At 43.3% G+C, this 15,440-nt stretch overlaps 1 protein-coding gene across 4 annotated transcripts in view; it reads right to left on the bottom strand.

The window, feature by feature from the left end:
* LOC147010978 (cationic amino acid transporter 2-like) overlaps positions 1 to 15,440 on the bottom strand; it is a 73,444-nt gene that overhangs the window by 38,097 nt on the left and 19,907 nt on the right. For all 4 annotated transcript variants that reach the window (XM_085859667.1, XM_085859665.1, XM_085859666.1 and 1 more), the window contains one exon: positions 1,362 to 2,064. In XM_085859667.1, coding sequence (XP_085715793.1) covers positions 1,362 to 1,737 — 376 coding nt within the window. In that variant the 5' untranslated portion in view covers positions 1,738 to 2,064. The remainder of the gene's footprint in view (positions 1 to 1,361; positions 2,065 to 15,440) is intronic.

The following is a 15,440-nucleotide window of genomic DNA, read 5'->3' as shown; positions in this document are numbered from 1 at the left end:
CTTAGCGACTAGGGTGGCTGGCTTAATATCCTAGGGTCATGACTTCGAGCCCTGTTGGCTGCTGAATTAACACCAGGTGTGGTCGACTCAACCTGGAATCCTTCCGAGGTCTGTGAAATGAGTACCAGACTGGTAGATGGGCACAGCGTCAGTGGCACAGCCATGCTTCCAAGAAACGATAGCTACCCGGCAGCCAAGCTGCCATACGCAAGAACAGCGGAGATAGGATTTTATTTATTTCATCACTGTATGTAAGTTTGTGTCACCACGTCCATATTTGTGTCTGTTGACTTGCTCGGTCTGTTCAGTTCTCCATGTCCCATCCACATCTTCTCCCCATATCTCTTTCTTCTATTATAAATAAACCGTTATGAAGGAAAGAAACATTTCCCATCTTTCTGTCTCTCGTGCATGCCACCACCAAATTCAGTTCATTTGGGTGACCCTGGGGAACGGTAAAGTTTTAGACTAATTTAATTGAGCAAAGTTTAGCAAGAAACCTTTCGGCCATTCGTGGGATAAAAGATCCCGGCGCAGACTGTCCATGTTAACGGAAGCTGTCTGACGCGACAATATGTCTCCATCCCTTTCCTCTCTCCTTCTCCTGTCCGTACACTCCTTTGATTGTTGTTTCCACGTGTTGCCAAATGTGCTCCACCATCCTAGCACATTGCTTTCTACCTTGACACTTTGCTCTTCCATGAGCCTAGATTTTATATACGGTACAGAAAAAAAAAACTCTGAATAAGTTTGGAAAGTTTCAACTTCAGACAATCTTATTTGCTTCCAGCTTCACACCGTTTGCCTCGATCTGTAACCTTTCGGAACTCAATCAATCAAAGCCAAATGTAATATGTGACACATTCATAATATAGATGATGCACTCTTCATCAGGAGATTCCATTATTTCATTTTGAAATTAAGCAAAGTAATTTGTGATGTAATTCGTAGGTGTGTAACTGTCGTTAATGATATCCAACTTAAGTGAAGCTTGGTGGTCTTAACCGTTATGACAGTGAGCTTGGGATCTTAAGGCCCAGAGTTCAGGTCCCATTGTGTCACAACAACACCAGGTGGGTTAACTCAGGCTGTCATCCTTCTGTGGTGGGCAAAATGAGCACCAGGTTTGTGGGAAAAGTGGGCCAGTCAAGTATCCTGTGTCTGAGAGGACTGATCCCCCAGCCAATGAAACTGCTTCAGCATCCGGTGTGAAGAGGATAAACACCCAACTTATGTCATTTGTGTGACAATGTTTTCTTTTTCATGGAAATGTTGTGCAGACAAGCAATTTACAACCTCAAATTATCAAAAGTAAATTTTTCATACGAGGAGGTCACACTATTGCAAAAAGAGGATCTCACCAATGACATATGAAAGGATGAGGTTCCAGCCTGTAACAAAAGCACACAATTCCCCAACAGTGAGGTAGCTGTATAGGTACGCTGAGCCAGCCTTTGGTGCCCGAGCGCCAAACTCGGCGTAGCAGAGGCCAGCGAGGACGGACGATGCCGCAGCAATAAGGAAAGAAAGCACAATGGCTGGGCCCGAATTGTTTCTTGCCACAGCACCTGCCAGTACATACACTCCTGCACCGAGGGTGCTGCCCACACCCAATGCCACAAGGTCCAGTGCTGTGAGACATCGTGCAAGCTGCGGCCCATCACCATCTTCCGTAACCATTGGCTTGCAGCGGGACATGCGTCCCGCAAACCGCGTGCAACACATTCCCACTGCCATCTTCAAACTTGGTTGTTTGTTGTAATCACACCTGCCTCTTCGGCTTGGCTGCTCCCACACCTGTCAGCTCCTTAAGTTTTTACAACAATGGCTGGCTGCCTTACATCGGCATATAGGCTTCACTTATTACCCAGGTCACCATCCCATTTCAGTTTGTCCAAGCCAGTCCAGGTGGTCCTTTACAGAGCCATTTGCATTGTCTCACACGTGAGCTCTTGGTGGTTTGCTCTTCACAGCCGTCTCGTCTCCTTATTTCTCTCTTCCCTTCCACGCAAATCTCACAAAATATAACTTGGGGATGAAGTCTGCTGTTGCTTTTGAAGAAACCTGTTGGATAGATATCACATAGCATTTATCAACATGAGTGCTCAGATCACAGCGTTGGTGAAATAACAATGTATTCGGGTGTTTAATAAAATAATAATCATTCAATTTCAACATTTCCAAGATATACCAAGCAGTATGAACAATATGGAAACTTACTCAGTGAAATGTCGTTCTACTGGAGATGAGAAAACAAGAATTTATCAGACAGAGCAGACTGCTTGGCCCAACATCCCTGGGCCGTATTGACAAAGTGCTGCTTGTTTTTAATCCTATTGATTTGGGTGCTTGAAGGTCGAACAAGGACAACTCGAGGCCGAAAACAGTCTTCATCAGGGTTCAAAGACTGTGTTACGCAGTATTTGTCCACATCATCCATTCAGTCTTTTAGTAGTGTGCTTCAGTGACGTCATTACTCACATCATCGACATATTGTATGGGATTTCTTGCTAATAATCGATGCAATAATGTGAGTTAAAATTCTCATAAGATTAATATTCTTTCATTTTCATCGTTGATATCCTGGTAGTCTGACGCAGGATGGTGCAGAGGAAACTTACCTTTGAGCTATTGAGTCTGAGTTCGTATTCCTAACTAATTACAAACCTTTGCATTGGTACTTTGCAGGCGGGGACTTCAAGCATCAAGTGTGATGTCCCTCAGATGGACGTTAAACTTGGCATCCCATTTTGCTTGCATTATTTGGCGAATGTGAAAGATCGCCTGATGTCCTTCGCAAAGAGTCGGTGAGTTATCATCGACACCCTGAACAAATGTCTGTCCAAACAACCTTCAAATTTATCACCAGGCCCGGCAAGCCAGGTTGTGAAGGATTTGGAGGACCCCCAAAGTAAGATGTGATTAAATGGGATTATTGAAGAAGTAGAAATGAAGGGGATGTGCTGGTAGGCGTACTTTGTCATTTTGTGTCTCCTTTCTCTCTACCCTTCTTCTTCGTCTTTCCCTCCATCCTTCTGGCCTCTTCTTTCTTTTTTTTTGGTTTTGTTCAAAGTATTGTTACGTGGAAAGGCGGGCGGGGTGTGTGGATCCATAGCTTGACTGTGGTAATGTTACATGGTCTGTATATTGTGAGCAGGTTACATTGTCATGTATCTGGGACCTGTCAGAGTAAGTCGTTTCATTGTTGTGCATGACATTGTGGAGGCAGCGTATGTAATTCATTGACAGGATAGTCAGAGTAATATTGTATGCATAAACACCTCTTGTTTGTGGGTGGGGCCAGGTGAGGAATTCCCATCACAAAAAGTGTCACACATTTCAAAAAAGGCCGTCACAATCTCTCAGGCGGATGTGTGCAACCCATGCTGGTGTAATGCGCCGGAGGTTCTGGAAGCAGGGAAAGACTTTGTTATTGGGGTTCCACATGGGCAGGATAGCTCAGAGGAGGACTCCTCCCAGAAGGTTGAGAAGGACTCGAGTGTGAAGAAGAGGCCAGAAGGACGGAGGAGAGACGAAGAAGAAGGGTAGAGAGAAAGGACACATGAAAGCTCCTGGTGTGTTTGGTCCGGGGTGAAGAAGAAGCTCGAAGAAGAGGGGCCGAGAGAAAGGGCACATGATGAGAGTGCCCACCGTGCGGGAGGATTGGAGTGAAGAAATGCCTTGAAACTGTAGAAAGAGCACACCAGAGCTCCTGGAATGCTGTAGGAGAGTAAAGAATAATTTTGCTTTTGGTTTTGCTTGCTCCTCGTCTTTGGCTGACTTTGTCGCTGTGTCACTTCATCAGTGGCTCTGTTCCGTCATTGCTCAGTGAGGACGGCTCATTTAAACGTGGACACTGTTCCTGAGCTACACCTTCTCCCTGCACCCCATGCATCGCCAAAGGAAAAATCCTCACCTGCAACTTTAATGTTTGTACAAGTGTGATCTGTAGCACCGAGTCTGAGTTTAAATTTGCTCTTTATTTATTTCCTTGTATATAAGTGGATGTGTTCCTTTCGGTTTTGCAAAAAAAAAAAAAATATATATATATATATATATATATATATATATGTATATATATATATATGTATATATATATATATATATGTATATATATATATATATATACATATATGTATATATGTATATATATGTATATATATATATATATATATATATATATGTATATATATATATATGTATATATATATATATATATGTATATATATATATATACACATATACATATATATACACATATACATATATATATATATATATATATATATATATATATATATATATATATATTTTCCCACAATTGTTTAAACGAACTATTCATGTTAACGGGGCTGTGATCTTTGAGTTAGCCGTTATTCTTTACTATCGTTATTTTGGACCAACCACATCCACCACCAACATCTTTCTCAACAACCGCTTCACAACAACCACCACCACCACCACCAACATCGCTCTCAACAACCGCTTCAGACCAACCGCCTTCCACCACCACAACCACACCTGCCTCTCACCAAACCACGCCATCCTCACCACTTCGCCAGCAACCGTCAACATCTCCACACCACAAACATCGCCTCACCTTCGTCTCCGAAACGACGCCATCTTTGCGCCAGCCGCGGCGAGTCCGCATCAAGCGGCGTCGCTGCAGGCCGACGCGTGACGTTTGCTTGTCGGATCAAGCTTGGTGATCTCGCGCACGTCCACTTTCCGCGCAGAGGTCAGAGGTCAGAGGCGATCGGATCGAGAAGCTTGGTGATCTCGCGCACGTCCGCTCTCCACACAGGGGTCAGTGGTCGAGGATCGGAGGCCAAACCGCGTCTCACCAGCCCTATAAAAGGAAGAGCAGAGCGCCAAGCTCGCGTTCGAGTTGGGTCGCGTCAAGTTGATCAGTAGTAGTTGATCGATCGGTCTGAGTCAGTCTGGAGAGGTTGGGGAGTCGGGAAGAAGCCAGAAGCCAAGGAGCTGCGTGGAAGTCTGGGCTCGTGGCGGAGTCAGGAGCTTGGAGCTTGCAGTTGGTGGAGAGTCCGGGCGTCGCGAAGGAGACGCGAGCTGGAGGTGCAGCCTTGCCTGCTGTGTCGTGCGGAACCGCGCGTTCATGTGGAGAGAGCCGGAGAGAGCTCGCCTGCCACATGGAAGGCCCGAGTTCGACCGCGGCTACGCTAGCTGCTGTGGGGACGGGTCGTCGCGGGTCGCCCAAGCCAGAAACCACGAGGGTGCAGGTAACCTGCAACGGTCTCGTGGGACTCGTTTGGTCTGCCAAGTCCCACACCATTAAGACCCAAGAGGTCCAGTCTGACCCCATTGCCTTTGATGGGGTCTTTTTCCTGCTTTTCTTTCGAATGAATGTTGTGGCGCCGAGTCCCGTAAGTAAAACTGTGTAAGTGACTGTACATTAATAATTGCTTATAGACGGTTGTAGCGCTTTGTCTTGCCCACGTGCCGTGCCACATTCATTGCTTGTTCTGTATACGTGCATGTTGGTGTTTTTGAATGACTGCATGATTGTTCCTGCATACGTAGAGTAAATAAATGTGCTGGTTTAAATGTTAACCCGTTCGTCGTGTCCTCTTTCCCTTATTGGAACGCCATCTTGCATTGCGGAATGTTAGTTGGGTTTTAAATACCCATTAAATAGAATCGGATCCGGCGAGGTCGGGCAATAATACTCACTCGGTTATCTCAGAATGGAACGGACCGCTTGAGCGGTTCGTGTCCAAGCCGACCTGCGTCGAGGTACGGTCCCTCGGTAGGTTACCCGCGCGGGTACTGAGCTATATCGAGATTCGGCGATTGACCCTATTTCGCGCGGGTAGAATATGGACTGGGCCATGGTGGGGTTGAGAACCCACCCGTGACAGGGTTCTGGCGTGGTTCCAGAAAGTCACGACTAGATTGCTCGTTCGGTGGGCGAACCGGCTGCTATTGGTTAACGCGGTCGTTTGCACGCCGACGGGCACGAATACTACAACAATACACACACACACACACACACACACACACACACACACACACACACACACACACACACACACACACACACACACACACACACACACACACACACACACACACGGTCTGCTCAGTAGGCACATAAGTCATCAGCCATTATATAGCTTGCAGTGCTTGTGTGAGAAATTTTTGAGGATACACTGAAAACCCAATAGCTCAAAGGGCTGTCGCCATGTAAGTAATAAGGTCCTTGGGTTTGAGTCTGGGATTGAGTCAGAATTTTTTCGCACTCGTCCAATGCAGGAATTTATTCTTGTTTATTAAATTTATATATGTGCGGTGTAGAGGAAGAGAAGTTTCTGCACTATCATTGGATCAGTAAAAAAAAAAACAGGCAGATGAGGGTCAGACAAACAGGGGTTGAATAATCAAGTATGAGGGATAAACCACACAAAGAGAAGCTGAGAAGAACAGAAGAAAAATAACAGACTCAAGTCAGACCAAACTCAAACTGGTAATTAATAATCCAAGTCCTTCATAGTCATAATAATTCATCATCCATTAGTCAAACTGATAATTCATGGACTCCAGGAGATATTTCTCAAACAGGCAAGATACACGTTCAACACTCCCGAAAGATTTAGTCTGCTATAATATTTTTGTAGAAGTGACCCTCTGGAACAATTCTAGATAGTATGTGGTTTAAAATTATGGTAAATCTTTAAAGCTGCTGTCTATATGTATACATATATGCAATGGGGCAGGTATGATGACCACAAAATAATAATGGGTAGAGGTGACATAAATGTGAATATTTTTTGTATAAACTCAAACAATTTTCAATATTGAGGCAGCAACGGATTCATATTACAATTTTCTCCCAGAATATGTGCAGTATTGATTCACTTGCTGCATTCTGACATGACTGGCAGTCAAGAGGTCACCAATGTCCTGTGTTCTTACTATTTCACTTATCAGGTCAGGTCAGGTATGGGAGCATGTGCTGGAGCAGCATGTCGCTGCATCCACTTTCTGCTGGAACTCCAGAGGCCTCCGTCTGGCCATCCTCCAGGCAGATGTCTGGCCCATCCGCATCCCCATCTCCTTGAGATGCTGATCAACCTGCTGCAACCACGAGGAACGTGGTCGGCCCATTGGCCTACTCCACTCACGAGGTTCCTTCGCTGAGAGAATCTGGTGAGCAGGATCAGCGTCAGGAAAATGAGCCACATATCCACATAACCGCACCTGACACTCATGGACCATGCAGGTAACAAATCTTATTTGAATCTCAGCAACCGCTTGTTGGGCACAAAGTCTGACCAGCAATAGCCAAGGAGTCCCCGAAGAGACCTGGTACGAAAAGAATTAAGTCTCCATCTCAGATCCCTGATCAGAGTCCAAGTGTCACATCCGTAAAGCAAGACTGGAAGCACCAAGGACCTGAAGACTCAGACCTTCGTCCTCCTGCACAGGTACCGACAGCACCATTCCCCATAATCCAGTGAATCCATGATTCCCCAGGCCCGACCCAGACATCTCTTGACCTCTGACTCACAGTCAGCGGAGACATGAATATCACTGTCAAGGAAAGTGAATCACTCCGTGATCTCAACATCCTCATCACAAACAGGTACAGAGAAGAGAGCAGCACGAATATGTCAATGAAAGCCTGGATCTGAGTTTTGACCCAAGAAACACACAATCACAGGGGCCCCGGCTCCTCATTTAGCACCTTGAGGGTCCCCAAAAGGATATCTAGTCTCCGCAAAGATAACTGCATCGTCTGTGAAATCATGGTCAGAGACCTTGACATTCCCAAACAATGCACTGCAGCTTGATCTCTTCAACATCCTCCCCAGAATCCAGTCCATTAAAGTGCTGAAAAGTGTGGGGGCCAGCACACCCTTGACGAACTCCAGTTACAACTGGAAATAAGTCAGAGATGGTACCACCACATATTACAGCACTCAGTACCAGAGTATAATTCAGACATCAGATTGATCAGTGATGTTGGCACCCCCAAAGACCGAGAATCCTCCAGAGGAAATCCCGATCCACTGAATCGAACGCTTTACAGAGATCAACATAGGCTGAAAGCAGCCCCTGCCGAAACTCTCGTCTGCGTTATGTGAGGACCCGAAGAGCAAGGATACGGTCAATCGTTGACCTCTTTGGTGTAAAGTCTGACTGCTCCGGATGCTGGTGCTCCAGCAGATGGTGGCGAACTATATCAATAATTATCTGAGCAAAGACCTTGCCCGGCACTGATGGCAGCGTCACCACTCTGTAGTTGTTGCAGTCCCGGTGATAACCCTTCCCTTTCCAGAGAAGGACAACAAGGCCCCTCTTCCAATCAGTTGGGATGACGCCTGTTTTCCAGACAGAGCACGGAACTGCATGTAATGACATGAGTACAGCATTTTCATCAGCCATGATCAGTTCAGAAATGGATGCCACAGATCTCAGGAGCTTTACCCCATTTCATCTAGTTCACCGCAGCCTGGGTTTCCACAAACGAAGGTGGACCACAGTTGATTGGAGAGTCAGCAATCTGGATTGTCACACCCTTGAAATCCAACTCAACAGCTGGTGGGTCAGCCTGGTACAACCGCTCAAAGTATCCGGCCCAGCGGGACTTCACTTCAGACTCCTCTCTCAAGAGCCTACCACTCTCCACTCTAACTGCAGTGCTCCGAGGGATGGGCTTGGAGGAACGCAATGCGTGAATTGTCCTGTAAGCAGGACAAGAATCACTTGACCGCAGGTGATGCTCTACCCCCTCACAGATTCCTCGCACATAGGATTCCTCAGATCCAGTTGATGCATTGAAATCCCCCAAGACTGGAAGAGTATCTCACCTGAGGCACTGATCAACAACAGACTTGAGTGTGGAATAGAATGCGTCCTTCACGGTGAGATCACTCGTCTCATACAGGACCAGGGAAATAACACCCAAGGAGTGACGAATCCTTCGTCTCATAATACGCTGGTTGATCGGTGTTACTTCAGTTATTATTGGAGTCAGCTTATTGGACACAGCAACAGCAACTACTTGAGTATGGTAACCATCAAAGTGACTAGACCAATAGCAGGTGTAACCACTCACCATAATCTCTCCGCAATCCGGTCTCCGAACCTCAGAGAGTGCTGCAATACCGTTGTTCAAACGCTTGAGCTCAGATGATAACAGAGACAGGTGATCATCCTTTGTTAGTGATAGGACATTCCAGGCACCCACCCGAAGGGACCGCCTCAAGTTAACCCAAGGAGACCGGCGTCTGATGGACGACACCTCACCACCACTCCAACACCACAATCTGACCCTGGATGTTTACTTATCCTGCTCTTAAATTATATAAATGGTACTCTTTGTCCAGGAGCTGAGTGGACAAAGTAGGCCCAATCCACCACTAATTGCATTATAATTTTTAGTCGGTCCCCGATCAGCCGCAGGAGGAGATGGGTTTGGCAATGACGTGTGTGTGTATGAGTGTGTGTGTGTGTGTGTGTGTGTGTGTGTGTGTGTGTGTGTGTGTGTGTGTGTGTGTCGATGACGTAACCTTTCTACCATCTGAACTTTTGTCATCAAATTTTCAAACAAGCTTTATTCTGAGAATATGGAGAAGACAAATCAAGAATTTGGTCAAAAGGTCAAAGGTACCGCTTCGCATACGGAAGAAGAAGTCCGAATTCAAAGCGGACAATCTTTACATTTTCAGATGCTTTCTAGTTTTCACTGATGTTGTGTTTCCATGGCAACCCTTTACAAAATATCAAAAGTTTACCAAAGTATAATTAAGGGAACATTAATACCACTATTTACGCATATTTATTTATATACATGTTATATATTTTTGCGACAATTTGTATTTTTTTAAATTTTACTATGAAAAATGAATTCCAAATGAAAGCTTCCGACGCACATCATCCATTAATTGATGGTTCGACCACTTTTATATTAAATTCGACAAATATGCAGATTTTAAATATTTTTTTCTCAATGCAAAATCCATATCACGTGGTGACATGATGGTATTGATGATGTTTATTAAACACCACAATCGTCTTGCTGGTTCCTCACTTGAATATTGATACATATAAGACTAGAAAGAGCAATCAGAGATTGCAGACCCTCGCCAGGACTTGTTTGGTGTGGTGTCTTTTGTATAGCATAAAAATGGAAGGATGTACAAAATGAAAGATCATTCATTTAAAATGAAAGGTCTAAATGGGTCTCGTTGTAAAAGTGTAAATGTCAAAGGTCTAAAAAGATATAAAGGTGAAAGATCATATGGTCTCAAGGTGTAAAGGTCGAAAGGTCTGAAAAGGTTGAAAGGTCTAAAGAGTCTCAAGTGTATAAAAGGTCTTAAAAGGCTGAAGGAGTCTAAAGGGTGTAATATAACCCTAAGAGCCTTTAAGAACCTAATAAACCCTAAGACCGTTAAGTGGCGGGAGAACCATGCGACGTGTCACTCAATGCTTGAATGCAGGCGACCATGCGACAGAACCCCGCGACCCCTAATGTCCCATAAGACCCATGTTTTTTTTTGTATACCTTGTCGAGGCTCGTATGAGAGCTAAAAAGACCCCAAAGAAAAGCTAAAAAGACCCATTTAAGACTCCAAAGACCCTTAACAACGTTGAGACCCTTTCAAACCCTGAGACCCTTTTGAACCCTGAGACCCTTTAAGACCCCTTGAACCCCTTTATAACCCTAAGGTCCTTGATAATCCCAAGACCCTTAAGATCCTGTCAGACCCTTTGGACCTCTATGCCCGTTTACAATCAAAAGACTCTTAAAACCCTTCAGAACCCTAAGACCTTGAAGACCATATAGATCCCAATAGACCCATAAAGACGATTTAGAACCTTAAGACCCTATAGATCCATCACATCCTTTAGAACCTTAAGACCATCTCGACCCCCATTACATCCTTTAGAATGCTGATACCACGAAAACCCCTTTGATCCTATTCTTCCCTTTAGAACCCTAAGACCCAATATACTCAATTACACCCTTTAAACCCCGTAAAAACCTCAGACTCCTTTCTCCCTGTTAGACTCGTTTCGACCTTCACATATTTCAGACCTTTTAATGCCATTTAGACCCATATAATATTCGGACCCTATTTTTTGGACGTTTTAAGACCCTTTCGACCACTTTAGACAATTCTGAACCGTTAGACGTTATAAAGCATGAAAAGTGTCTTCGGGGTTGTCAATGCAAACTTAAGGACCTAAGGGGTCTTGGGGATCTTTGGAATCTTTGGGGTCTTAGGGGTTTTAAAGGGTCTTTTGGATATTGAGGGTCTTTGAGATCTTGAAGAATATTGATGGGTCTTTGGGGGTCTTGAAGGGTCTTAGGATTCCAAAGGGTCTTAACGGTCTGAGGGGTTTTTGGGTTCTAAAGGGTCTTTGGGGTCTTAGGGTTCTCAAGAGTCTTAGGTTTCTAAAGAGTTTTTGGGGGTCTTAGGGGCCTTACGGGTCTTTGGGGGTTTTATGGTTCCAAAGGGTTTTAAGGGGTCGAAAGATATATGGGGGTCTTATGTCGCGAATACGTATCTACTCACGTTCTGTGCGCACAAACAAACAAAGAAACAGACAAATAAACAGACAAACGGACGGATATAAATGCAATATGCTATCCTCTGGTGAGGGTAATCAAGAATACAAATAGAAAAGCAAACTTTAAGTTAGTACCGAATTTATGATTACTGGTTTTTGTCTTTTCCGATTTGTAGTCAAGATGAATGCTGATCAACAATGTGTCCGACATCAAAAGCCTTTAAATAGTGGTGAAGAAACGGTTTCGGTGGGAGAAAAGAGTGCTCAAAACATTCATCGTGCCAGTCGTGCTCGAGGAAATGTCATACGAGTTGTTCTTGGTCAGTAAGTTCATAGAGATTGTCGATGAAAATATATTAATAAAAACACGAATTTAACTTGACAAAATAAATCTGCGCCATCACGTTTGCCACTCGAACATGCTCTATGCTCTGATAAGTATGTGTTTAATTATAAGGAACATTGTCTGTGGCAAACATGACAGCAAGAGAGTTGCAAAAGTCTATGGAAGAGATTTGCTCAACACGCAGAGAGGAATGGTCTCCTGATTGTCTGGCTCGAATCATGTGGGCACAGGATTTGTTTGCTGCAGATTTGTACCACCGGGCCTGTAGCATGAACTAATTTCCAAACGTGAAACAAATTCCGACTGAGAAATGTACACCATGGGATAGCAGCCGCAAATGATAAAGGGAAGGCAGGCCGCAAGACGCAGAGAGACAACAAGCTTTCACTATCGTAACCCAATACTGTATCGACAAGAAAATGATGATGAGAAACACACAATTACTGACTTGACAAATAAGATGGTGGATTTTCTGAATCACTGATTGCCAACCATATGGATACACTGTAAATGGATATATTACTCAATACAATAAACAATGTATGACAGTTGTTATCGTCCTAGATTATGCATATTCACCCATGAATATTAATTTGGAAGGCGATGTTGCTGAATAGTAAAAAAAAAATAAAAAAAAAACATCATCTGACATTTGACCTCCAGTGACATGATATTCCAAGAAGTAACCCAACACTGTATACATTCTGATACAGCTTTGTAATATAAATACATTGTTGTCTCAATATATAAAATTGGCTGAGTCTGCACAAAGATATTCACACTTACGTTACACCTACCCCTTATTTTTGGCGGCCACCATACCCGGCCTGCTTCCTTACATAGTTGTGTGTAGCTCCAAATTTATAACCACAATTTGAAACCACATACTATCTGGAACTGCTCCACAGGCTCTCTTCCACCAAAATACCAGACAAGGAAAAGAGCAATCAGAGATTGCAGACCCCTTGCCAGGACTTGTTTTGTGCGGTGTTTGTGTAGTTTTGTGTTGTTTTGTGTGGTGCATTTTGGGTGGTGTTTGTGTATTGGTGTGTTATGCATTTAAGAAGAGACATAACTATAACTTCTACTTTTATAACTGCTGGCAGTGATGACCGGGTACCAAGACGTCCCACTTTGATCAGACACTTGACACTGACCCATGACGCTTATTATTATTCAATTGAATAAAGAATGGGATTAAAATAAATTAAATTCAAATCAAATGGAAGACCAAATAGGTTTTCCATTTGATTTTAATTCTGGATTGGAATTCAAGTACAGTCCTGTATTGGAATAATCCGAAGGAACCCAAACAAGAAAAAAGCAAAGATGAAGCCATCAGGAGGAACCTGGATAGGATTCGGGTTTCAGCTGCTACTACTCTACCCTAAAACCCACCCAGGCACAGCCAAGTGAGCCTTATTCAAAAAAACTCAAAAAATCAAAAAGAATGCAGATCAAAAAATTGAATAATTCCGGCTGCCAGACCATGTGCCTGATCAGGTTCAAATTTAAAACATATATTCCACATCACTACGAGATCATAATTGTGAAGTTTTACGTCAATTGATGAAGCGGTTCAAGAGAAAGAACTTTTTACTCAATCGCTCAATCCAATATGGCTGCCAGACCATGTGACATATCAATTATTTGTTGAATACACTTATATCCCCAAGGCTTGGAAACATTTTTGTGAAGTTTTCCCTCGATCTGTCGAGCCAATCTGGAGAAGATATTTTTTTATAGGTTTTAGTCAATCCAACATGGCTGTCAAACCATGTGACATATGATGTCATCATATGTGGAACATTTTGTTCCTCATGGATAGGCAGTCATACATGTAAAGTTTCACCCCAATCTGTTCAGCCGTTTCAGAGAAGATTTTTGAAAGTTAAAAAAAAGGCTGCCGAACCACGTGACCAATGACATCATCGATTTTTTTTTCTATCGACCCTTAAAAAAATTTCAAACTGAACGGATGTAGCATTCCATGTATGCAATTATGACATCACAATGAAGGCACCTATGACATCATAAAAATACATTCCCCATGAAGAGTACTTGCCATGTGCCAAGTTTCAATTTTTTCCTTGGTGTGGTTTCGTAGATACAGAGGTCGAAAGTTTTTCCTTTTTTCCAACATGGCTGCCACACCACGTGACCTATGACATTATAATTATCATTCAAATATTCTACAGGAGTCGTCACTCCTATGGTGAAAATTTCGTGTCAATCCAAAAAACGGTTCCAGAGAAAACCCATACTCAAGTTCTGTGCGGCCAAACAAACAAACAAGCAGTCATAGACTGGTACTTAAGAAATCGTCAACTTGACCTCTGACCTTGTCTAATAAAAGCTGTCTCTAGAAAAGGTAGCGACGCAAACCAGAAGTTTCTACGATGATTCTGTACCAAACCATCAAAAATCGTAACGTCGACCGAAGCAAAAATCTCCATTTCTTCACGCAATTATTTAATATTATTTTATCAAAGTCACAAAACTGTAATATTCGGCCATCCACCAACAATCTTTACATAATCCGACGGCTTAGCGAGTCAGCCATGCGACGATAACCTTTATTGGGATAGAAAATGACTTTTAAACACCATCTTTATCACAAACACCATCAGCGCGCACACGCAAAACCTTTACGTGACTCAACGACGCGTCTGCTCGAGCGCGCTGCACCACCTGTCGAGCCGTGATGCGGCAAGTGAAATATTTTTTATACAATCTTAAAACGTCTCCAAAACATCCGATTTTTACCAGAATTTCGACAACCGAGTTTTAAGCATCCTAAGCGATCGTAAAAACCGAAGACAAAATTAAAATCGAAGTTAAAACGAACTCGTAACGTCGTGCGAAGCAAAAATACTCAATTTCTCCACATGAATTTACGGAATTATGTTTGACCTCACTGTGACCGATTTTGACCAAAATCTAATCAGCGCTAGCCATCACCCTCCTGAATCACGTGGTGTAATTTGACATTGGTAGCTTCTTCCATTCTCGAGTTATCTGTACCTACAAACAAACACACAAACAGAGGACGGAAGTCATCAACATACTTACGAAATCTTTAGATTTCGTAAGTAACAAATGAAAAATCACTCATAGAGCAACACTTATCAAAACAGAACAAAGTAGAACAAGAAGCGAATACTTCGATATCGTGCGGCTGGGGGCAGTAAAAGTCTAGGTTAAGAATGATGAAACAATTTTGCAGTTATAAAATTTAAATGTAGACACGGTGAATTAGCATGAAGATGGGAAGAGTTGTGACGTTGGACAAATTTCTATTTGTAGCCCTCAGATCAAAGGGACATATGCGGCCATAACTGTGACAGAAGACACAGGACAGAATAGCCAATTATATAACAGCGAGATGTCGCCACGCTGTAAAAAAAACGTACGTGCAAAAAAAACAAAAAAAAAAAACAATGAAGAACGAGAGTTACAACGCCGCGCGTCAACAACTAACGGAACAGGAAGATGATCACTTCCTGCTCAGAAAATTAACTTCCGGCATCACACAGAAAACGATTCAGCACAAAAA

Source organism: Eptatretus burgeri, chromosome 16, assembly GCF_056783735.1.
Source record: "Eptatretus burgeri isolate ZD-2024b chromosome 16, Ebu_testis_v1, whole genome shotgun sequence".
NCBI classification, from domain to species: Eukaryota; Metazoa; Chordata; class Myxini; order Myxiniformes; family Myxinidae; genus Eptatretus; species Eptatretus burgeri.
This window is presented reverse-complemented; position numbering and strand designations above follow the sequence as displayed.